The sequence below is a fragment of the Schistocerca serialis genome, chromosome 11, assembly GCF_023864345.2.
Source record: "Schistocerca serialis cubense isolate TAMUIC-IGC-003099 chromosome 11, iqSchSeri2.2, whole genome shotgun sequence".
Taxonomy (NCBI): Eukaryota; Metazoa; Arthropoda; class Insecta; order Orthoptera; family Acrididae; genus Schistocerca; species Schistocerca serialis.
Window position 1 is genome coordinate 78,965,920 of NC_064648.1, and position 25,222 is coordinate 78,991,141.

Consider the following 25,222-nt stretch of genomic DNA (forward strand, 5'->3'; position numbering starts at 1 on the left):
ATTAGGAGAGGTGGTTTTATTAGTCAAAACGTTGTATGTGCTTCTTGGTGGAACATCTGTGAGTTGTCTAGTAACCTGCCGGCCTTGCTTGTACTTCTCTATGCTGTTTCTGAAGGCTGCCCAAAGAACTTCACAGTGTTAGGACCTTCCCTAGCCCATACATTGCAGTTACTGATAGATCTCCCACAATATGAGTATTCATAAGAATTTTTGTCTCATTATAATTTTTTATGTGCTATATCACTTAACAAATGCACCATAAAATCCTAATGCCCAATAGTTCACTCATATTTGGTTTTTGCAGATGTTTTTTAAATATTGTTATATATATATATATATATATATATATATATATATATATATATATATATATATATATGCAGTGTGTTCAGAAATTTCCTTTAGAGACTTATATGATTTGTAGAGGGGAGTGAGGACCGTTTCCCTCCTACGACGGTCTCAGTTCAGATGTTTAACTCATCCACTTCTGCTTGAGCAGCTGAGTTAGGTGTGATGCAGTACAGTCATTAGATAACAATTCGAAAGAAACACAACGAAAGATCCCTTTATCAGCTAAGCCTCCTTGTTTGTATTATCACTTAAATATTACGTGTTCACATTACTCCAACACATAAAATCAACCTAGAATACTGTACATACAGAAGGTAATGTTTAAGTGTTAATGCAAAAAAATGTGCGGAACTGATAAATGGATGCTTCGTTATGTTTACTTTCGGTCTGTTACCTAATAACTGTACTACATCATGCCTAATTCACTTCCTGAAGTAGAAGTACATGATTTAAACATGTGAACTCAAACTGTCGTAGAATGCATACAGTACATTTCCAGACGAGATTCCTGTTCAAAATATTAAGTACTCTGCCCCCTCTACAAGTCCTAGCAGTTTGTACAGAGAATTTCCGAACTGCCTATGTATGCTTCCATCACTGATAGGGTTTCCACTCATCTTCTCCTCACTTGTAGCAACCACAGCTTACTTTAGTCACATTTAATTACTAATAATGATTTAATGCGTCTTTACACAACATTACATTGTCTCCTGTGTTACGTAACTCATGTCTCCTTAATTTAAATCCAACTCTTTCCTTCGTTCTACAGGAAATCTTCTTACCACAGTGTGATAGAACTGTATATATAGAACATAAGAATTAAACAGAATTTCTATTTTTATTCAAATAATAACTTCCGACTACATATCACCCATAAGTGTATGTATAGAATGCTTCTGTTTGCCTTTTTTATCTTACTCAATGCTCAATGTTCGCTAGTTTATTTACAGTGCTCGTTGGCCAACGTGAAACAAATATATTTACTTGCCTATTCTGGTGACAGTTAAACGTATTAAGCGAATAGCTGCACAGTATCACACATTCTGTATCCCTTGCTTCTCTAAATTTCTTTTGGTGCACAGTTCAGAATCTACTCTTCTGTAGTTTACCAGCTGTGCATCCTACAGCCAAGTCCCTAACAGCTACCGATACTATCTGATGATAATGGTACAAGTTGTACATGTAAAGATTATTTTCATTTTTATTTCTGTAGGAATGTGGTTTTAATGTATTTAAACTACGTTGATGATTAGTTGTCATGTCAGTTCAACTTAAATGTTGACTTTAGCATGTATCTCTTATTTGTACTTTAATTTATTCAGCCTGTTGTTTGCTAAGCGATGCTACTAGTGTGAGGGCTAAACCGATTAGCACAGAGGTAAGTCCTTGGTCTCAGAGGACCCACTACTGATGTTGAAAGTGTGTGTTCTATTAGTTGTGTGTGGACAAATTCTCAGCAGCATTGTCTGCAGTAAGCTACCCTCTGTCCTACGTGTGCACTGCGTCACCATACCGTGTGTCTCTGCACAGCCCTCCAGCCACTGGAGACAGCGAGGTCACCCCGACCAGTCAGCTGCGCATGGGCCCCAAAAACTGCAGCAGGGCTCCTGTTCCAGCTGCAAAGCACACAGCTACCTGCCCCACTCCCACCTTTGACGATGCTTCCGTCTCTTTCCTGCGGTGAGTACTATCGCTATACATGCACGATTTCCACATTCACCATACCACTTATGAGGGAGTTAGCCAAGTGATATTATCCAAAAACAGAATTTCAGTTTATTGTATTTATCGATAAAATAGAAGTTATAATTGTCAAGAAACGGCATTTTATTTGTTAATTTTTGATGTTTGTGTAATCATTTGTCATAGTGTTTCTCGACATATTTTTGTGGGAACAGAGTGTGAATTACAACCTGTTCAGACCACAACTGGTCCACTCATGCAGTTATTTGACAAAGGTACGATAAACAACATTTCTCTCCAAATTTAGTGAATGAATAGGTGTGTCAGGTGAAAGTTATCGTGTCAGTGGTGGTTTCCCATCTCCTAAAGTAAATTTGTATAAAATTGGTGTTACAGCTACATTTATGCATTATAACTAAAAATATTACTTTAATGCGAATAAATAATTATGTAAAAGTTCGTTATGGTCGTCAAAATGAAATGATGATGGGTCATTATGAAGGAAAAGACGTAAAAATAAGATCCATCAGCAGAATAAGGTTATGGAATGTTGTAGAGTGAAGTTTAATTTTTATGTGATTTCCTACATTTTTTCTTCAAATTAGTTTTTGACGTTTCAGTATTTAGCAACAACTGAAAATTTGCGCCATACTGGGTGTAAAATACTTGTTTAACATTTGCAACAAGCAGTACCCTTAACTAGTAGGTCATCCTATCAAACGACCTCACTTGGCTCAAACTTTCAGCTGTCAGTTTTATTTCCATGTTTGTTTTGCAGACACTATAATTGCGTTTCACAGAATAAGCCGGAACAGCACCATTGGATGAAATGCGTCTGTAAGAGACGGAGGTTCAGTCTGCCACGAGAGCTGAATATGAGGTCGTCTGGCAGTAGTTCTTGGAATTCATTTGTTTGGAACATCAGACTCAAAGAAACTGGAAGTCACACGTGCAGTCGTGTGGTAAGACAGCCTAGTAGTAAAGGCGACTGATTGTGATGAGCAAGAAGTCCGTATTCGACAGCCAGTATGGGACAAATTTTCGGTGGTCACTGCATAATGGTCACGATGGCTGCTCGTGCTAATCTGCAATCCTGCTGCGCGTGTGGTCGGGTGGAGTCGTGTGTAGTGGCATACTAGGCCTTCTGTAAACAGATCTTGACTCAGCATGGGGAAATTTCTGCCTAAATGGATCCTGATATCGACTTATATTAATGCAAATTGATTGTCGATGGTAGCAGATAATGGTAGTTGACTTCACGAAAAACTGTGAAGGCACATTGCATTACATTTGTTGCATATTTAAAGACCTGCTACCTGACATTTTAAAATCATCTCGTGCATTATGCAATTTTACATATAATACTGCATTGTTCTACATCACTAGTAAAATTAGTTTTGAGCTATAAAAGGAGGGTAATAACAATTAATTGCAAAGTAAATTAAATTAGTTGTAGGAAACAGATTATTAATACATCATAGTAAATTAGAACAGAAAATAGAAACATAGGAAAGGAATGATCTCCAAATATTATTTTACTGTTAAAACAAAATATAACATATAAATTATGATATATGTGGTTGCCATTCCATGTGGGAGGGCCTTGGCAGAAACCTTACGAAATGTAACACATCACGAGTGACTGCGAGTGTATTTGTTTATACTGTCTATGGAGTAGTGACACTAATTAGATCTTATCTAGGGCATACTATTGCACTATTTGTGTTGCCATGGCTAGATGTAGTTACCCATATACATGTCGTATGTGTGCTGTTATCTTGTATGTCTCTGAGCATGATGTTTTTATCTTTAAGCAATGTCATAGGCTGGAGTGGAACCACAGAACCTAAAGATTCGTCTCACCACATAGCATATTCCTTAGATGTAATGAGTGTCTCAGTTCTTCAGTTAGTCGTTTTCCTTCCCATTTTTAACTGTTGTATTGAAAATGCATATCAAGTAAATGAAAAAATCACATGCGATGCCTCCTTTCTTATAGTTATCTTTTTTTGTCTGTTTTAAGTATTGAACCTCTTATAATATGAGTCTTTGTCTGTTGTTGTTGCTGTGCTTGTGTCATTTTCTGTGCCCACATCTACGTCAATGTCTGTGGTGTGTCTGAGTTTGCGTCGTCCCAAGGATCGTGTTATTGTGGTTGTTATGTGCCTGACTGAGATCTGCCATATGAGTTTCCTCGTCTGTAGATCTCGTGCAGTGTTCTTGAAACCTTAACGGTTGCGTTGCTTAGAGCACACTATTTGTCTGGGTCTCCTAGCATTTCTTTGATGTCCTTATACTCTGTTACAGATCTTATATGTGTGAGGGTGTTGAATGTAATGTCACATGTTCAGGAGACCCATATGCCCCACATGTGCGTGTAGTACTCTAGCTAAGGCCCACTCCGTTCAAGCCCAGTCGCAATGTGAACAACGGCACGGCTTGGATCCGTATGCTTGTGATGAAGCTGTACCAGTAAATTGTGGAAGAAGGTGAAAACACGATGGCCTTTGTCGGTCACCTCCCAGTCCATTTTTCAGGTCTCAAGGTGGCTGTTATTTAATTGACTCATGTCTACAAAGTTTTTCCCTGTTATTACTGGAATCTAGTCATGTGTACCCCTCATGACCCAGCACACCGCCGCTCTGTGGTGGATAATGATGTCAATGCGGCAAGACCCCAGAACCACACACAAGGCTTCTACTGACGTGGTGCCAAAAGCACGCAGCATTCTGACCAGCGTGCTCCTCTGTCCTAGCCTCACTGTCCTTCCATAGGCCACTGGACACAGGCAGTGTGTGTGTGCACCTGCTGCGAAGCATAGTAAGGCTTCCAAGAGAGCTGTATTATGTGTTTGTAGTGAATGCACAGGACCATATAGTGATTTCATTGCTAATGCACTTACTGTTAAAGTCAAAGACTATGTATTTTGCACGTGAACTATGCGTATACATGCCCTCAATTAGCAACAATGACAGTATTCAACATGCTTTCTTAATATAATTAAGGCGTAATAAAATAAGGTATTGTGTGACATAAGAATTTCTTTATTATTCAAGGGGATATATGGGAGCGAAAGAAGTATTGTAAAGTTTATATTTTGGTACAAAGTCCATACGTGAATTTAAGGAAACACAACGCCTGCTCCACAGAGATTCCAGTACTTCGTGCTTTGGTGAACCAGGACATTCAGCCATGGGCATGCATAAACTGTAGATTCAATTTACATTTCAAAACCTCGTACGCCATAGGTGGACAATACAATTCACACACAGTAATACATAATCATGGAAGACAGAACACTTAATCTGAAGTTATATCACGAACTGGAAACTGACAAGCATTTGCCAAATGTCGTGCATAAAAGTAATGCAGGTGATGTAACACAAGAAGAGGTGCATGCTAACAGCCAACGAGAAGAAAGTATACAAAAAAATTACTAAAGAGACAGACCACAGCGGGAATCTGTAGAAATGCCAGGTACCTCTCTGCTTGAGGTGACAAGCAAACATGCACACCGCGAAACATACGATATCGTTAAGCTCAGTGTACATACTGTCGAGGAAAAAGTTTAAAATATATTGTATGCAGTATATTCAAAATTAGTGGAATCTCAGTAAAGTACTTGACAGGAAAGGAATTATACCAATTTATAGAGTTACGAAAACCTGAGGGACGCAATCCTAATAAAATTTCTAAAAAAGCGATGAGGGAACCACTGGAGAAGGAAATAAATGTTAGAACAGAACACAAAACAGTATTTAAAAGACTGGTCGAGAATTGTGTTAGAAAGGGTAACAAGAAGAGAGCAGAACGTGTATCGAGAAAGACTTTTGTTATGTATGGTTCCAATAAGCACATCGATGTACAGCTAGAAGAAAGTTAAGACCTTCCTCGCTGACGGCTGTGCGAACGCGTAAAACACCTTACATAAAAGATCACAAGTTATGAAAGACTAAGTGCCTACGAATGATAACCTCAGAAACAGAGAGGCTTCGAACGTGCCAGTGTCGTCGGCATCTAGAGAAAGTGGCTGGAGACCAGTGAAACCACGAGCAGACAGTGATGTGTTGAGCGCCCACATCCCATCTCAGACCACTGAGGTCAGAGTTTTGTACAGCAGGGCAGGTGATGGTCTGGCGGCACAGTAGAATTCTGGTGCCGGCACAAGTGGTTCACAGCTAAAACCTGGCACACGTTGTTGAATGTGAATATGCATACTGCATGATCTGATACAAGTTTGCATGTGGACAGATTAAATCATCATTGTTGGATCTTGCCCACTCGTCTTGTATAGGGTGCCTAATGGATGTTGCGTTCTCAGAATTCTACACAATAACTTAAGCATAAAACGTTAGTAGTTTTATTTCTATAAAGCAGATTGACAATACTTAACTTTAATGTAAAAAGGTGTCACAAGCGATGGGCGACGTGCAATATAAACTAGTCTAGTGCAATATGCAATGTTCAGGCAAGTCTGCCTCTCAGTTTGTGGATCACAACTATCAGTTCTCGTAGCAGTCTCTGCTAGGCCATGCTAATGCTGTCCACTAATGTCTGGCCGAGGCTGGCAGGAGCGGCGCCTATATTCATTTCTTGCAGGTGTCAATCCATTCATGGTGCGGTCATAATCAGTGCACCATTGGTCCATGTCGTTTCACTGCCGCCTCTGGTCTTGCATTCTTCGTTAAAGGGGTCTTGTATTGAATGCGACCATGGCGCAACGATGGGACGAAAGCTGTGGCTGCTGGGAACAGCAAGCTTCCAGCCGTACCCCGCCATCCGGACGGGCTCTGGCAAAAATGGCCCCCCTGGATACCACCAGAAGGGTATGCGTCCACCTCCTGGTGTAGATGATGTAGAAGGCGGCGACTGCTGTGTTGTGGGCGGATCCAGCTCTATCGGTAGGACGAGAGGGGACGGAGGAGGCGAAGGCTCCACCTCAATGGGGTCGTCCTACGGTGTCTTGATGTGCTGTGGCCGCTTTGCTCTTCGGACCCGTGAATCAGGGGGAAGAGACACTCAAAAATCATTGTGTACAGGACAGTGGCGAAGTTGATTTTGATGGCGGCACTGCAAAGCATCTGGAACTTAAAGAAGATACATGCAAGCGCCAAGTCGATGGACCATCCCATCCTTGTCGCCAACTGTTGGGTCTTGCCCACTCGCCTCGTATAGGTTGCTTAAGGGATGCTGCCTTCTCGGAATTCTATACAACAATTCAAGTTAATAACTTTAATAGTTTCACTTCCTTAAAGTAGATTTACAATGCATAATTTTAATGTACAAAGGTGTCGCAAACGATGATCGACATGCAATATAAATCAGAGTCTTGTGCAACATGCAGTGTTCAGACAAGTCTGTCACAAAGTTTGTGGATCACAACTATCAGTTCTCGTAGCACTTTCTGCTAATCCATGTTAATTCTGTCGACAAATGTCCAGGCGAAGCTGTCAGGAGCGGTGCTTACATTCATTTCTTGCGGGTATGGTGCGGCCCTAATCAGTGCACCACTGCCCCATGTCGTTTCACTGCCTTCTCTGGTATTGCGTTCTTCGTCTTCGTTCTGGCGCTCGTGGTTACGCCAGAAGCGTCACTACCACTGTAGTGGGAGCAGGCTCATCGAGACTGGACAGTGGATCACTGGAAACGTATGTTATAGTATGATGAATCATGTTCTTTTGGTTACATTATGCTGATGGCCATGTCCAGACATGCCATCGTCCAGATGGACAGTTACCCAAAAGAAGCACAGGTCCATATATGCTGCACAGCGAAAGCCGGACTATGTGGTGGGGGCAATCATCTGGGCTTACATGACATCTGTCACCGATGCCACCATGACAGCTGAGGATTACCTGTACACTAATGCAGATAACCTGTACATTTTCATGCTCAACGACGATGACCCTGTCACGAAGACAGGATTGTGGTACAGTGACTGGAGCAGAATGATACTGAACTCGTCTTGTTTCGCCCACATAATTTGCATCGTGTGAACATGATGGAAAACATCTAGCTCGCTATCAGACGGCACCTCCACGCCTACAAAGCAGTAGTCCATAATTTTCGAGAGCACAGTGTTGTGTAAATGTAGAGATAACACACACATAAATTTAATCAGAATTATGCACAGGAAGGCTAAATAAGGGTGACAGTTATACTGAATCTGATTCTTTGGCCTTTGCTGTGGCTGGGTGGCGCCTGTGGAGAGAGCCTCTGATCAGAGTGCGTGGCATCAGGGCGCACGACCTGCAATAAAGTGCACCAAGTCATCTCTTGTTGGTGCCTGGCGCCAGCAATCTCTAAGAAGGGCAGGGTAAACTACAATGTTGACAGATATGATCCTGAATCCTTGTTCGCCAAGGTATTTCGTCTGCAGCAGAATACATGGGCGTTGCTTTCTGGCTATAAAGCCTCTATTTTCTTTATCAAGAACCTGGTGGACGAGTTTGATGAAATGGCTGTATTGTCGAAAATGAGAAATGTGGCAGTCCTAAATTAGACAGTATCCTCAGCTCAGCCCTGAGCATTACTCGCCTGTGACCTGCTCAGTCATATTCCTCTTTCTGTCATCCCCCATCAACATGGTCCCCCACAACATGGTCGAGGGGATTATTTTCCACCAGGGCCTTCTCTTGCAATCTGACGACAAGCACCACACCAATTTAGAACAGTGGGGAGTTCACTTCATTCTGCATATCTATACGGGACAGAAAACCAATAGAGTTGCTACTGGTGCCTACATCTTGCCCTTTGAGGTAGGTTCATTTCCCAAAAAATCAAGGTGATGGTATATAGATGTGATGCAAAGCCATACGTCCTACCCCCTATATGGTGCTTTAACTGCTGGTGATTTGGGCATATGTTTTCCCACAGCAGTTCCAGCACCACATGTTGAGACTTGCGAACCGTTGCAACATTCTCCTTTCAAGGCAACAATTTCTACCTGTAATGAAATGGCAAACATTTTCATGGCAAGAAAACACACTCATAACCAACTAACTGTGTAAAACACGTAAGCACGTCGAGTAAAAGCCTTAAAAGGTACTGAATTGAAAAAACACACAACAGTTCTTGCTGGCTATATACAATATAAAATAATCCACTATGGCATACATTAACAAACAACCTTGCTTGATTATAGCCATATATAAATAAACACAAATTTACGTAAGTTAGAGCTTCCAGATGAGCAGGAATTCCTTATGCAATTGAACTAGTTCTGACTACGAAGAAAAAGGAATTTTTTCTTCTTTCTTGGAGTACCTTTTACATGTGAGTCTAGTAATACCAGTTATGGCAGGCGAGAGAATGAATCACTCTTAGTGCCTTGCATTTTAAACAGTACAACCATTGGTGCCTTAGACTTTCACAGACATAGCAGAGGCTAACAGTCGAATAAACCCGTAGGTGGCCGGCCGCGGTGGCCGAGCGGTTGTAGCCGCTTCAGTCTGGAACCGCGCGACTGCTACAGTCGCAGGTTTGAATCCTGCCTCGGGCATGGATGTGTGATGTCCTTAGGTTAGTTAGGTTTAAGTAGTTATATGTTCTAGGGGACTGATGACCTCAGATGTTGTCTCATAGTGCGCAGAGCCATTTGAACCAAACCCGTAGGTAAGCTGGGAGAGGAAAGAAGCAATCCGAACCACAGATTTACTATGACTCGCCCCCCCCCCCCCTTTCGTTCTCAAAAGGGGACAAACGGACCACCCTTTCTAATATTACCACCTTCCCGCAGGTGGGAAGACGAGAATTAATGGCGGGAAACCCCCAAAATATACGGTTGATATAATTAACAAGAATAAGTAAATTGAATTCAATTAAACTTCATAAAATCTGCAACAATCAGTACTCAACTTCTGGTGCGTTACGACTCCAAGGATGAACCAACGCAACACCTCTGCCGAGCCGCCCGCTGCCAGCCATTTCAACGGACGCAGGAAGGCGCGCCGATTTTCAGAACCTCCTCGCCGGTCGACAGCATACGGCCGAACTGCCAATTAGGCCCCTCGCGACCCACGCTCAGGAAGATTCCTTTCGCGACGAGCAGTTAACGCCGCATACCATGGAGCCGCTATTCGCGTCGCTTACGCTGATGCCGCGGTCTGCGCGCTGTGCCTCTGGCACCAGCAGAGAAGTCGCTTCTTCATGCTGCAACTGCAAACTCTCCACAAGAGCCCATACAGCCACATCATAAACCCACGCGAACAGCCCACTTTTCCCCTTTCCCTCTAGAGGGAGACACCGAAGCCTTCAATTGCGACAACAGCACCACCGTCAGAGAAAGGAGGGCGACTGCTTCACGCTACGTGCTGTGGCGCGCTTTTCAAAGCTAACTTTACTATGGCTCACCAGTGGTCCCAACACCACCAGTCCCTAGCAGTTCCAGGTCTGAGGACGAGGTGGAGATCGTAGAATCCCTCAAGGTCCTAGATCTTGCTGACGCTTCAGACGCAACAGTCCTGGATACCAGCACTCATGGTGACACTGAGGCATAAACTGTCTCCTTGATCCCTTCATGCATTCCCAAATGACTGACTACCTATTGCTCCAGTGGAACTGCGGCGGTTTTTTGTCCCACCTCGCTGAATTATGACAACTTTTAAGCATTACATTTGCGTTTTGCATTGCTTTTCAGGAAACGTGGTTTCCTGTAATGTGGACCCCAGCCCTTTGTGCCTGGCATGGGTACTACAAAAAATGTACTGACTGTGACAGACTGCAAGGTGGAGTCTGCATCTATGTCTATTTCTGTAGCGAACCTATGCCCCTTGAAACATTTTTGGGAGCTGTGAGGACAATGCAGGAAATTACCATCAGCAATATATATGTCCCTCCAGACGATGAAGTTTTGCACTATGTATTAGCGGCCCTAACGTCTCAAGTCACACCCCCCACCCACACTTTTCCTACTTCTTGGTGATTTTAATGCCCCTAACTTTGTTTGGGGTGGAACCAAGATTGCTGCTGTGGTAAGGTTTTCAATGATCTACTAACTCACCCCAGTTTTTGCCTCCTCATTACAGGTGCCCCCATTCACTTTAGTGTGGCATATGACACATACTGAGCCGTTGATCCCTTGGTTTGCAGTCCTCGTCTGCTCCTTTATATCCACTAGAGATCTCACGACGACTTGTGTGATAGTGACCACTTTCCACTCTTTCTGTCCCTACCCCAGCATCGCCTGTACACTTGCCCATATGGGCTCTTACCAAGGCTGAATGGGATGCTTTCAAGTGCACTACAACTGTTGAATCTCCTTTGTATAGGACCACCATTACTGCCATTGTTGCCCAAGCTGAATCTTGAATCTCTAGTTCCTCAGGTTGCCCCAGTGGAAGTCAGTGCCCTGATGGTCACTCAAAATCGCTGTGCCCATTAGAGACTGTAGGTGGGCCCTTCAACATCATAAGCACCATGGATTTCTGGAGCACGTCATTGCCTTCAAACAGCATTGTGTCCAGGTATGTCAGCTCATTGAATGATGGTAGTATTGGGGACGATACAACTCCACCATTGGCACAAGAACCTCTCCTTCCCAGGTCTGGTTCAAGCTCAGATGCCTTTACGGATATGAGACTCCTGCAGGTATACATGGAATTTCGAGATGGAGCTGTATATGCCGATCCACACATAATTGGAGAATGTCTCGTGGATCATTATCTTCGCACCTCAGCATCTGAGAATTAAACAGTGGTGAAACGACAATTCCTATCTCTCGCTCCACACCAATCCGAGCCAATAGTGCTCCCTTCAGTGAGTGGGAATTGCTCAGTGTCCTTGCCAATTCTCCTGACTCAACCCCTGGGGCAGACCACATCAATTCCCAAAAGCTTAAACGTCTGTCAGTGGATTATCAGTGCCACTTCCTTGTCATCATCATCTGAATCTTGAACGATGGCGACTCCTCATCGCAGTGCCAGGAAAGTATGATCATCCCAGTGCTAAAGCCTGATAAGAACCTGCTAGATTTGGGCTGTTATCGTCCTATCAGCCTCACCAACGTTCTGTGCAAGCTGCTTGAATGTATGGTGAGCTGGCCGTTGTGTTGGCTCCTCAAGTCTCAGCGTCTTCTGGCTCCCTCCCAGGGCGGTTTTTGGCGAGTTCGCTCCACCACTGACAACTTACTCTACCCGGAGACTGCCATCTGAAAGGTCTTTTCCCGGCGTCAGCACCTCATTTCCGCCTTGTTTGGTCTGACGAAAGCCTACAATATCACTTGGCGACACCACATCCTCTCTACTCTGCATGAGTGGTGTCTTTGGGGCCCGCTCCCGATTTTTATACGGAACTTTTTGTCGCTACGCATTTCAGAGCTCGAGCTGGTGCCTCACACTGTCCGCTTCACATCCAAGAGAATGGGGTCCCACACGGCTCTGTCCTGAGCGTTCCAATCTTTTTAATCATCGTTAATGGTCCTCAATATCTCCCCACCTATATGATGATGATTTTTGTATTTCCCTTTGCTCCTCTTCTGCTGGTGTGGCTGAACGTCGACTGCTGGAAGTCACAAAAGGTGCAGCAGTGGGTCCTCACTCACAGGTTTCAGTTTTCAGCTGCCAAGACTTGTGTCATGCCCTTCTGTTTTTGTTGTACTGCCATCTCCATCTGGAACTTTACCTTGATGACCAACTACTTAAGGTAGTGGAGACATTCTGCTTTTTAGGACTGATATTTGATACTTGCTTAACTTGGCTTCCCCATCTTCGTCAGCTTAAAGAAATGTGCTGGCAGCATGTTAATGTTATTCAATGCCTGCACCACAACGAATTGGGTGCTGATCGCCCTACACTGCTGCAGCTGTGCAAAGCACTTTGCAGTCCCTTCTTTCCTATGGATGCCTGGTGTGTGGTTCTGCTTTGCCCTCAGCATTCCAGCTGCTGGACTCTATACACCACTGTGCGGCAGGAGCTTCCCAAACCAGCGTCCTTGTAAAGGCTGGTGTTTCTCCATTGCGAATTAGGTAACAGCAGTTGCTTGCGAATTATACTGCCCATATTCATTATTCGTCTTACCATCCAAATTATGATCTCCTTTCCCTAATATGGCTATCCATCCCTGACAACAGCAGCGCAGATTGGGGATGCCAATTGCAGTTTGTGTTTGCTTCTTACTGCTCTCGACACTTTCCTTCTATAACTTTTCTATGTACAAAATTGTTAAGGCTTTCGTGGCCACTTGTTGACAAACTGCCTATTGGCTTCTGTCTCGGGTTCTCCGGCCGACGTTCATATAATGATTTTTCTGACGTTTCGCCAGCACGAGTGGCTGGCATTGTAAAAAGCTTCACCCCCCATTGCCGGTGGTGAACTGGAGGCGAGCTCGCGGCCGCAGACTATATGTAAACACGGCGTAAAGACGATTTTCAAACCGACAAGGAAGATCAAAGAGCGTCTTAGATCGGCGAAGGAGAAAAGACACCCACTTGCAATGTCGGGAATATACCGTATACCATGTACATGAGGAAAGGTTTATATCTGAATGACTGGACGATCAATTAACACCAGGATCAAAGAGCATAAGCGACATTGTAGGTTGGGGCAGGTGGAGAAATCGGCCATGGCAGAGCATGCACTGAATGAGACCGACCACGTAATAAAATTCGCCGACACGGAAGTTCTGGCTGTAGAGAAGCACTATCACACGTGCTTGTTCAGAGAAGCTGTAGAAATCCAAAACACGCGAACAGTTTCAACAAGAAAGAGGAAAGCCTTAAGGTAAACGGATCCTGGCTGCCCGTACTGCAGCGAACGACCGTCGCAGGTAGCAAGAGGAGAACCGCACCGGAAATGACCGCGGAGAAGCCCTCGGACGTTGGCGCGCCAGGTACATATAGTCCGCGGCCGCGAGCTCGCCTGCAGTTCACCACCGGCAATGGAGGGTGAAGCTTTGACAATGCCAGCCACTCGTACTGGCGAAACGTCAGAAAAATCATTAGATGAACATCGGCTGAAGAACCCGAGACAGAAGCCAATAGGCAGTTTGTCAACAAGTGGCCACGAAAGCCTTAACAATTTTGTATTACGCCTCTACGGGGAGGAGATTTGCAGATTGTACCGACGCCTTGACCAACGACGGAAGAAGAAAGCGCGACTGATGTCCTCTCTCGCCTTTCTGTCACGGTGCCGAGATGAATGTGCTACACCGAAGTTCTTGAGATGCAAGCGCCTATCACCATCGCCCAAGCACATCGTATCTACGACAGAATGGAACGAGCTTTTCTTCGTGAGCGAATACATACAACACGGAGAGACTTGGCAAGAACGGATCAGGAACTTCTGGACATTTTCTGTCAACTAAGTAGCAGAATGAATCGAGACGACTGGGACAAGACCGACAGCATCACTCACAGGAGCATGCAGAACGAACTCGAGCGCTGCACCGATCGGCAAAAGACAAAGTTTGAAAGATGCCGGAAGCAGACCGACGAGGCGATTCCCGACATGTCACACACAGTGGTCAACCTCACTGAACAACAAGTGACCGAAGAGGAAGTGTCTGTTCTTCAAAAAGGAGGGAATTTCGCTATCATCCCGAGATCTATACCTATGGAGGACATCATTGCCAACACCGAAGCAGCCATTCGGACCCTTTCTTGTGAAAGGGCAGAGGAAATACGCACTGAAACAGCCAGGATACTGCACCGAGAAAAACCACCAGCTTGCAACCTGAAGAAAGAAGAGGTACAAGCCATTAAGAATCTCAACGCCGACAAGAGTATATTGGTATTGCCAGCCGATAAGGGGATTGCGACCGTTGTAATGGAGACCGAAGATTATGAGCAAAAGGTCCGAGACCTGTTAGATCCGACGACGTACCGAAAACTAAGCGCAGATCCGACGCAGCGTATCACTCGGAATACGAATCGATTAATCAAGGCGTCTTCTCTGACGGCGGACATACAGAGAAACCTGCGCAACACAGAAGCCCTACCGCCTCGGCTGTATGGATTACCCAAGATCCATAAGAACAACGTTCCACTGAGACCGATCGTTAGCGCTCCTGGCTCACCAACGTATAAACTGGTGAAACACTTGGCCTCTCTGCTCCAGTCACACGTGGGGAAGACCGACACATACATTAAGGACTCAGGACATTTCATTGAGAAGCTGAAGAAACTGAAACTTGCGCCAAACGACATCCTGGTCAGTTTTGATGTTGCTTCGTTATTTACGTAAGTGCCACTCAGTGACGCTCTGGAGCACATCGGTTCCATGTTCCCGCAAGACATCAAAAAGCTCTTCCATGCATGTCTCACCACCAGCTATTTCACGTGGAATGGCGATTTCTACGAACAGCTGGAAGGTGTCGCCATGGGTAGTCCTCTCAGTCCAGTGGTGGCCAACTTCTTCATGGAACAATTCGAAGCACAGGCACTGGACTCGGCGACTTGCAAACCTAAGGTGTGGTACAGGTACGTCGATGATACTTTCGTGGTGTGGAGCCATGGTGAAGAATAGCTCGGTGAATTCCTGAGACACTTGAACAGCCTCCATGCCAACATAACATTTACCATGGAAGTAGAAAAGGACAAGAAACTGCCATTTCTAGATGTGCTGGTCACAAGGGAGGGCGAAAACCTGGGACACAGCGTGTATCGGAAACCGACACACGCGGACCGATACCTGCACAATCTGTCAAACCACCACCCGAGCCAGAAATAAGGCATGATTAGTACGCTCGTAACGAGAGCAGGACGAATATGTGAGCCTCAACACCTCAAACGAGAAATGCAACACCTGGAAACTGTTCTGCGGAGCAATGGGTACTCCACAAATTACATTAGAAGTGTAACAGAGCCAAACACTCGGAGAAGTAAAGAACCAAAAAAAGAAATGTCGAGTACAGCCTTTCTGCCATACATTCCCAGAGTGACGGACAGAATCGGCCGTATATTGCGCAAACACGGCGTAAAGACTATTTTCAAACCGACAAGGAAGATCAAAGAGTGTCTTAGATCGGCGAAGGAGAAAAGAGACCCACTTGCAATGTCGGGAATATACCTTATACCATGCACATGTGGAAAAGATTATGTCGGAATGACTGGACAATCAATTAACACCAGGATCAGAGAGCATAAGCGACATTGCAGGTTGGAGCAGGTGGAGAAATCGGCCGTGGCAGAGCATGCACTGAATGAGACCAACCATGTAATAAAATTCGCCGACACGGAAGTTCTGCCTGTAGAGAAACACTATCACACGCGCTTGTTTAGAGAAGTTGTAGAAATACAAAAACACTCGAACAGTTTCAACAAGAAAGAGGAAAGCCTTAAGGTAAACGGATCCTGGCTGCCCGTACTGCAGCGAACGACCGTCGCAGGTAGCAAGAGGAGAACCGCACCGGAAATGACCACGGAGAAGCCCTCGGACGTTGGCGCGCCAGGTACATATAGTCTGCGGCCGCGAGCTCGGCTCCAGTTCACCACCGGCAATGGAGGGTGAACTTTGACAATGCCAGCCACTCGTGCTGGCGAAACGTCAGAAAAATCACTTTTCTATATGTTCACTTTGTGGTCCATACCACAGCCACTGGTTCGTCTGGACCTATCGCAAAGCCCAAAAGGCTCAGTTCTACCTGTGGCCTCCACTGGCAGTTTTTCTCTATTCTTGGTGAGTTCCAGGGTCAGAAACAGTCTACACTGATGGCTCAATGGCTCTTGTTGGCTTCACTTATGCTCACGTTGGACATGCTGAACAGAGCTCCTAGCTGGATTGCTTCAGTGTTTTCACTGCACAGTTGGTAGCATTCTCGCGCACTCTTCAGCATATCCATTCCTGCACAGGTGAGTCCTTCGTCATCTCTAGTGACTCTTTAAGTAGCATACAAGCTCTCAATCAGTGCTTCCCTCACCACCCTTTGCTGTTAACTATCCTGCTGTCTCTTTGTGGCCTCGGCGACAGCGGACATTCAGTGACCTACATTAGGACCCCAGGACATGCTGGGATCCTGGGCAGTGAACTTGCTGGCAGGCTGACCAAACATGCTACCAGTAAACCAACTCTGGAAATCTTCGCACTGGAGACTGATCTCCAGTTGGTCTTATGCTGCAAAGTTTTCAGGATCTGGGATGCTTAATGACACATGGTCAGTACACCATATAACTATGTGTTGTCAAGGAGAATACAAATCTGTGATAATCATCCATGCAAGCCACTCGCAGGGAGTCTGTTGTCCTTTGCTAACCCCACATCAGCCGCACCTGTCTGACACATAGACACCTCCTCCGTCGCTAGGACGTACCTCAGTGTTGCTGTAGGTCCCACTTGACTGTCGTCCTCATCTCACTGGACTGCCCTAGTTTAGTTGCTCTGCAGTGGACTTTTAACCTTCCCATCACACTGTTAACGGTGTTGGGAATCAATGTCTTAACGGTTGACATCGTTTCACGTTTTATTTGTAAGGGGAATTTTCATCACACAATCTAATGGTGAGCATCTTGCTTTTTCTACCTTTATTTTAACTCTTCCTCACTCTTTCTTTGCTGTTTTTTAGCCTTGGTGTTCGTATTTTCCCTGTCCAAGTTCGTCTGGCCTTGTCTTTAAGGCTGGAGGTTTTAGTGTGTTGCAGAGTGGCTCGCTCATCCTTTATTCCTGTTGTGATCACCCAGTCCTGGCCATCTGCTACATTTTTCTGATACCATCCACTGTTTTTTCTTTTAGTTTACGTTTTCCCCTTTTGTTAACCTTTTTTGTTTTCTTCTTCAGTGTGGTTTCGAGTCAGTCTTTCGCCTTTTACTTTCCCGAATTCGTTTTGGTAATGTTTTTAACCTGAGAGCTGCTTGAAAGTTGGGAAAGGGACAGATGACAGCGTAGTTTGATCCCTTTACTCCCCATACCAACCAACCAATTAAAACTGCTCTCATAAAGAATCGAACTCAATGCAGATTTCGTAGTACTATAGCTAGGAACATGTCAGATCTATTGCCAGAATGTACAGATATATTTTATATCAGACCTCAGCTTGTAAATCACATCCAGCGAAAATGATAGTTGGGTTTGACAATGCATATGAACCATGGACCTTGCCGTTGGTGGGGAGGCTTGCGTGCCTCAGCGATACAGATGGCCATACCGTAGGTGCAACCACAACGGAGGGGTATCTGTTGAGAGGCCAGACAAACATGTGGTTCCTGAAGAGGGGCAGCAGCCTTTTCAGTAGTTGCAGCGGCAACAGTCTGAATTATGGACTGATCTGGCCTTGTAACATTAACCAAAACGGCCTTGCTTGCGAACGGCGAACGGCTGAAAGCAAGCGGAAACTACAGCCGTAATTTTTCCCGAGGACATGCAGCTTTGCTGTATGATTAAATGATGATGGCGTCCTCTTGGGTAAAATACTCCGGAGGTATAATAGTCCCCCATTCGGATCTCTGGGCGGGGACTGCTCAAGAGGACGTCGTTATCAGGAGAAAGAAAACTGGCATTCTACGGATCCGAGCGTGGAATGTCAGATCCCTTAATCGGGCAGGTAGGTTACAAAATTTAAAAAGGGAAATGGATAGGTTAAAGTTAGATATAGTGGGAATTAGTGAAGTTCGGTGGCAAGAGGAACAAGACTTTTGGTCGGGTGATTACAGGGTTATAAATACAAAATCAAATAAGGGTAATGCAGGAGTAGGTTTAATAATGAATAAAAATATAGGAGTACGGGTTAGCTACTGCAAACAGCATAGTGAACGCATTATTGTGGCCAAGATAGACACAAAGCCCACGCCTACTACAGTAGTACAAGTTTATATGCCAACTAGCTCTGCAGATGTTGAAGAAATTGATGCAATGTATGACGAGATAAAAGAAATTATTCAGATAGTGAAGGGAGACGAAAATTTAATAGTCATGGGTGACTGGAATTCGTCAGTAGGAAAAGGGAGAGAAGGAAACATAGTAGGTGAATATGGATTGGGGGGAAGAAATGAAAGAGGAAGCCGCCTTGTAGAATTTTGCACAGAGCATAACTTAATCATAGCTAACACTTGGTTCAAGAATCATGAAAGAAGGTTGTATACCTGGAAGAATCCTGGAGATACTAAAAGGTATCAGATAGATTACATAATGGTAAGACAGAGATTTAGGAACCAGGTTTTAAATTGTAAGACATTTACAGGGGCAGATGTGGATTCTGACCACAATCTATTGGTTATGGACTGCAGATTGAAACTGAAGAAACTGCAAAAAGGCGGGAATTTAAGGAGATGGGACCTGTATAAACTGAAAGAACCAGAGGTTGTACAGAGTTTCAGGGAGAGCATAAGGGAACACTTGACAGGAATGGGGGAAAGAAATACAGTAGAAGAAGAATGGGTACCTCTGAGGGATGAAGTAGTGAAGGCAGCAGAGGATCAAGTAGGTAAAAAGACGAGGGCTAATAGAAATCCTTGGGTAACAGAAGAAATATTGAATTTAATTGATGAAAGGAGAAAATATAAAAATGCAGTAAATGAAGCAGGCAAAATGGAACAAACGTCTCAAAAATGAGATCGACAGGAAGTGCAAAATGGCTAAGCAGGGATGGCTAGAGGACAAATGTAAGGATGTAGAGGCTTGTCTCACTAGGGGTAAGATAGATACTGCCTACAGGAAAATTAAAGAGACCTTTGGAGAGAAGAGAACCACTTGTATGAATACCAAGAGCTCAGATGGCAACCCAGTTCTAAGTAAAGAAGGGAAGGCAGAAAGGTGGAAGGAGTATATAGAGGGTTTATACAAGGGCGATGTACCTGACGACAATATTATGGAAATGGAAGAGGATGTAGATGAAAATGAAATGGGAGATAAGATACTGAGTGAAAAGTTTGACAGAGCACTGAAAGACCTGAGTCGAAACAAGGCCCCGGGAGTAGACAACATTCCATTAGAACTACTGATGGCCTTGGGAGAGTCAGTCATGACAAAACTATACTATATGGTGAGCAAGATGTATGAGACAGGCGAAATACCCACAGACTTCAAGAAGAATATAATAATTCCAATCCCAAGGAAAGCAGGTGTTGACAGATGTGAAAATTACCGAACTATTAGTTTAATAAATCACAGCTGCAAAATACTAACGCGAATTCTTTACAGGCGAATGGAAAAACTGGTAGAAGCGGACCTCGGGGAAGATCAGTTTGGATTCCGTAGAAATGTTGGAACACGTGAGGCAATACTAACCTTACGACTTATCTTAGAAGAAAGATTAAGAAAAGGCAAACCTACGTTTCTAGCATTTGTAGACTTAGAGAAAGCTTTTGACAACGTTAACTGGAATACTCTATTTCAAATTCTGAAGGTGGCAGGGGTAAAATACAGGGAGCGAAAGGCTATTTACAATTTGTACAGAAACCAGATGGCAGTTATAAGAGTCAAGGGGCATGAAAGGGAAGCAGTGGTTGGGAAAGGAGTGAGACAGGGTTGTAGCCTCTTCCCGATGTTATTCAATTTGTATATTGAGCAAGCAGTGAGAGAAACAAAAGAAAAATTCGGAGTAGGTATTAAAATCCATGGAGAAGAAATAAAAACTTTGAGGTTCGCCGATGACATTGTAATTCTGTCAGAGACAGCAAAGGACTTGGAAGAGTAGTTGAACGGAATGGACAGTGTCTTGAAAGGAGGATATAAGATGAACATCAACAAAAGCAAAACGAGGATAATGGAATGTAGTCAAATTAAATCGGGTGATGCTGAGGCGATTAGATTAGGATATGAGACACTTAAAGTAGTAAAGAAGTTTTGCTATTTAGGGAGTAAAATAACTGATGATGGTCGAAGTAGAGAGGATAAAAAATGTAGACTGGCAATGGCAGGGAAATCTTTTCTGAAGAAGAGAGGTTTGTTAACATCGAGTATAGATTTAAGTGTCAGGAAGTCGTTTCTGAAAGTATTTGTATGGAGTGTAGCCATGTATGGAAGTGAAACATGGACGATAACCAGTTTGGACAAGAAGAGAATAGAAGCTTTCGAAATGTGGTGCTACAGAAGAATGCTGAAGATAAGGTGGGTAGATCACGTAACTAATGAGGAGGTATTGAATAGGATTGGGGAGAAGAGCAGTTTGTGGCACAACTTGACTAGAAGAAGGGATCGGTTGGTAGGACATGTTTTGAGGCATCAAGGGATCACAAATTTAGCATTGGAGGGCAGCGTGAAGGATAAAAATCGTAGAGGGAGACCAAGAGATCAATACAATAAAGATGAATACACTAAGCAGATTCAGAAGGATGTAGGTTGCAGTAGGTACTGGGAGATGAAGAAGCTTGCACAGGATAGAGTAGCATGGAGAGCTGCATCAAACCAGTCTCAGGACTGAAGACCACAACAACAACAACATGACTGAGTGAAAAACAATTTTTAATATGACTGTGAGCAAAATGCGATTTAACAGATGAGTGACTAACATGATATAAAGTGTTATAATTAACGAGGCATCCACAGTCATCGTTAGTCAGCATCTTTTGACACCACTATACCCAGATTAGTATGGGATGGCTGCTGCCAGCAACATCACATGCTTCTGATTTTAAATCACATCTCGTAATATGACAAGAACTTCAGGTTTCCAAGATGAAGAAGATATGTAAGGAAAATGCTCATAAATCAGTTTACAGTTCAACAGAAACTAAAATTTGCAGAAAACTGCACACGTTTGAAAAGCGAGACCAGTAATTGACTACGAAACAGTTCCAGCTCATAAAACTAGCCTAAATATCATATCCATAAATGTAAGAGACGTGAGGATGCTTGCGGATCTTATCTATTTTCCCACAATTTACAATGTGGTTTGTAGTGTTGACAGGTTGCCAACACTACGCACATTATTTAAGGGAGGCGGCCATTAAGCAAGCAGGCGGACTTGATGGTCTGAAACAGTATACTTAATAAATGCTATAAAGAAAAGTACGTAGCTGCTGGAATACTTAACTTTAATCCACCATTTGTATACAGCGTTCTTGATGAGACATTTCATACGATAACTATCAAACTATCAATTGCTATGGCGAATTGCTAGGTCGTAGACTTTGACTTAGCTGAAGGCTATTCTAACTATCTGTTCGGCTAATGAGCGATGCTTCGTCCGTGTAGTCGCTAGCAAAGTCGTCCGTACAACTGGGGCGAGTGCTATTCCGTATCTCGAGACCTGCCTTGTGGTGGCGCTCGGTCTGCGATCACACAGTGGCGACACGCGGGTCCGACATGTACTAATGGACCGCGGCCGATTTAAAGCTACCAACTAGCAAGTGTGGTGTCTGGCGGTGACACCACATTCCTCCCCCACAAATCGGCGAACGGTCGTGTTATAAGGCTTCCGCCCGCCGTGGGGAAGACCCCATGTTGACGTATGCGATGAGGTGGGGAGCCTAACAACAGGCGAGGCTGTGCCACTCGCACTCGGCCATTCGGTCCGAGGGGAGCTAGGAAACGCCTGAAAACCTAGTCCAGGGTGCACGTCAACATGCGGTGTATGCGCCGGTAAAGAGACAGGAGGGGCCGAAGGGTCGACCTCCATTGCGTCGGGGTACCCGACACGCGAAGACGCCATGTGGTCCGGAGCGGGCAAGAGTTCCATGGCGGAGGACGGCTGGTCACGGGAAGCGATCGGCGGCGCGTGACCCAGGGAGGCGCTTGGCGGCTGCAGCGAAGCGTCGAATGCAGGCGGCGCCGGCGGGAGAACAGGCGGCGGCGGCTGCAGCGGCGCGTCGCCATGGGGCAAAATGGAAGGCATCGTCGGTAACACCTGGGGATGAGGCGAGCCAGTAGATGGGTGCCCAGGGCGCTGACAGGACGGCACCGTCGCTGAAAGCAGACGGGGAGCGGCAGAACCCGTGCGACGACAGAGGCGCAGCTGATTGAGATGCCGACGCACCTCACCAGAGGCCCCCAAAACCAAATACATCGCGCGGCCGAGGCAGCGAAGAATGCGCCCTGCGAGCCAACGCCGTGAACCTCGATAGTTGCGATAGAATACAACGTCGCCTGAAGCAAAGGCAGGAGTCTGCCGCTGCACAGGAACCTGATGCGGCGGATGCAGCAAAGACATCAAGGTGCGATGAGGACGACCGTGGAGCAACTCAGCCGACGAGCGACCATCTCGGGGCTGAGAGCTATACGAAGACAAAAAGAGCAACAATGCGACCTCCCGAGAATGCGACTCTTTCAACTTCCACATCTGTGACTTGAGTCTGGACCAATCGTTCAGCGGCACCGTTTGACTGAGGCGAAAACGGCGCGGATGTCAGATGTTGAATACCATTGGCCTGGCAGAATGACTGAAATTCTGCAGACATGAATTGTGGGCCATTGTCGGAAACAATAGTCTGCAGAAGACCTTCAATGCAAAAGATAGCAAACAACGCTTGGATGGTGGCAGAGGACGTCGTGGAAGACATCCGGACAACAAAAGGAAAATTACTGATGACATCTACCAGAACCAACCATCGAGCATTCCAGAATGGACCAGCAAAATCGATGTGCAAGCGTTGCCAAGGGGAAGTGGCTTTTGGCCATGCAAAGACTTTCCGCGGCGGTGCGGATTGTTGTTCGGCACACGCCATGCAAGAAGAACACATATTCGTAATCGCAGCATCGATTCTGAACCAAGTACAGTGCTGACGAGCAAGTTGTTTCGCTCGCACTATACCCCAATGTCCTTGGTGAAGAAGCCGTAAGACAGAGGACTGTAACGAACGTGGGACCACGACTCTGGACTGATCATTATCAGAACGCAACAACAAAACACCACGTCGTACAAAAAGTCTCTCCTTGTGAGCAAAAAATCGGCGAACCAACGGATCCTCGATCCGAGACTTTGACGAAGGCCATTGCGTAGCAACAAAACGCAAAACGGTAGCAAGGACCGGGTCGGCAGCTGTGGCTGTAGCTACACGACGAAAATCAATCGGAAACGATTCGACCACTTCATCGGTTTCCGAATCAATGAACATGCAAGCAAGTTCGGAAGAATCGAATGCTCTATCCTCAGCAACAGGCAAATGGGACAACGCATGGGCGTTTCCGTGCTTAGCAGTGGACCGATACAAGATATCGTAGCGGTACTGCGAGAGGAAAATAGACCAGCGAATGAATTTCTGCGCTGTACGCGGAGGTACAGGCTTGTTCGGATGAAAAAGCGACGTCAAAGGTTTGTGGTCTGTGATGATGGTAAAGTGACGACCATACAAGAAATCATGGAACTTAGTAACACCACACACGAGAGCCATGGCTACTTTCTCTATCTGTGAATAATTTCGTTGCGCAGACGAGAGAAATTTGGACGCAAAGGCAATAGGGCGATCATGCGAGCCAACTTTGTGCGCAAGCACAGCACCGATCCCGAAATCCGATGCATCTACCATCAACAAAAGGGGTTTCTGGGGATAGAATGGCGTAAGGCAAGTATAAGAAAGCAACGCCGATTTCAACTGGCGAAAGGCGCGTTCGCATTCCGTCGTCCAGACGAACGGAACACCCTTACGGCGTAAGCTATGAAGCGGAGCTGAAATGGAAGAGGCATTGCGCAGAAAGCGATGATAATAGTTAATTTTACCCAACACACTCTGTAGCTGCTTCACATTCTGCGGCGAAGGTAAGTCCTGTATGGCACGGAGGTGCTCTGGACGCGGATGTATGCCTTGGGCATTGATTACATGTCACAGGTATGGTAAGTCACGAGCAAAAAACACACATTTGTCCTTCCGCAAGCGAAGACCATTTTGTCGCAATACCTGAAATAATGTTCGTAGTTGTGCTAAATGCTCGTCGGCTGTCTTTCCGGAGATCACAATATCGTCCAGATAGTTCGCAGCAGTAGGGACCGATGCACAAACAGTTTGTAAATATTGCTGAAACAATGCAGGGGCGGATACACACCCGAATGGCAGTCTTTTGAATCGGTACAAACCAAGATGCGTGTTAACCACCAAGACGCGCTGGGATTCGGCGTCCACTGGGATTTGCAAGTACGTATCTGCTAGGTCCAACTTCGAAAAGTATTTACCCGGGCACAGTTTATCAAAAAGATCTTCCGGGCGGGGTAAGTGAAAAGTTGCAATCACGAGTTGTGGATTCACTGTTGCCTTGAAGTCCACACAAAGTCTCAGTTTTCCGGAAGGTTTTGGCAAAATTACTAAGGGTGAGGCCCAGAGAGAAGCTTGCACACGTTAATTACACCTTGTGATTCTAAATCGTGTAATGTTCTTGCGACTTCATCACGC

At 45.1% G+C, this 25,222-nt stretch overlaps 1 protein-coding gene across 1 annotated transcript in view; it reads left to right on the forward strand.

Moving 5' to 3' along the window:
- LOC126426472 (ankyrin-3-like) overlaps positions 1–25,222 on the forward strand; it is a 59,306-nt gene that overhangs the window by 27,005 nt on the left and 7,079 nt on the right. Inside the window, exon 5 of the mRNA XM_050088384.1 lies at positions 1,882–2,031. Within this exon, the coding sequence (XP_049944341.1) occupies positions 1,882–2,031 (150 nt within the window). The remainder of the gene's footprint in view (positions 1–1,881; positions 2,032–25,222) is intronic.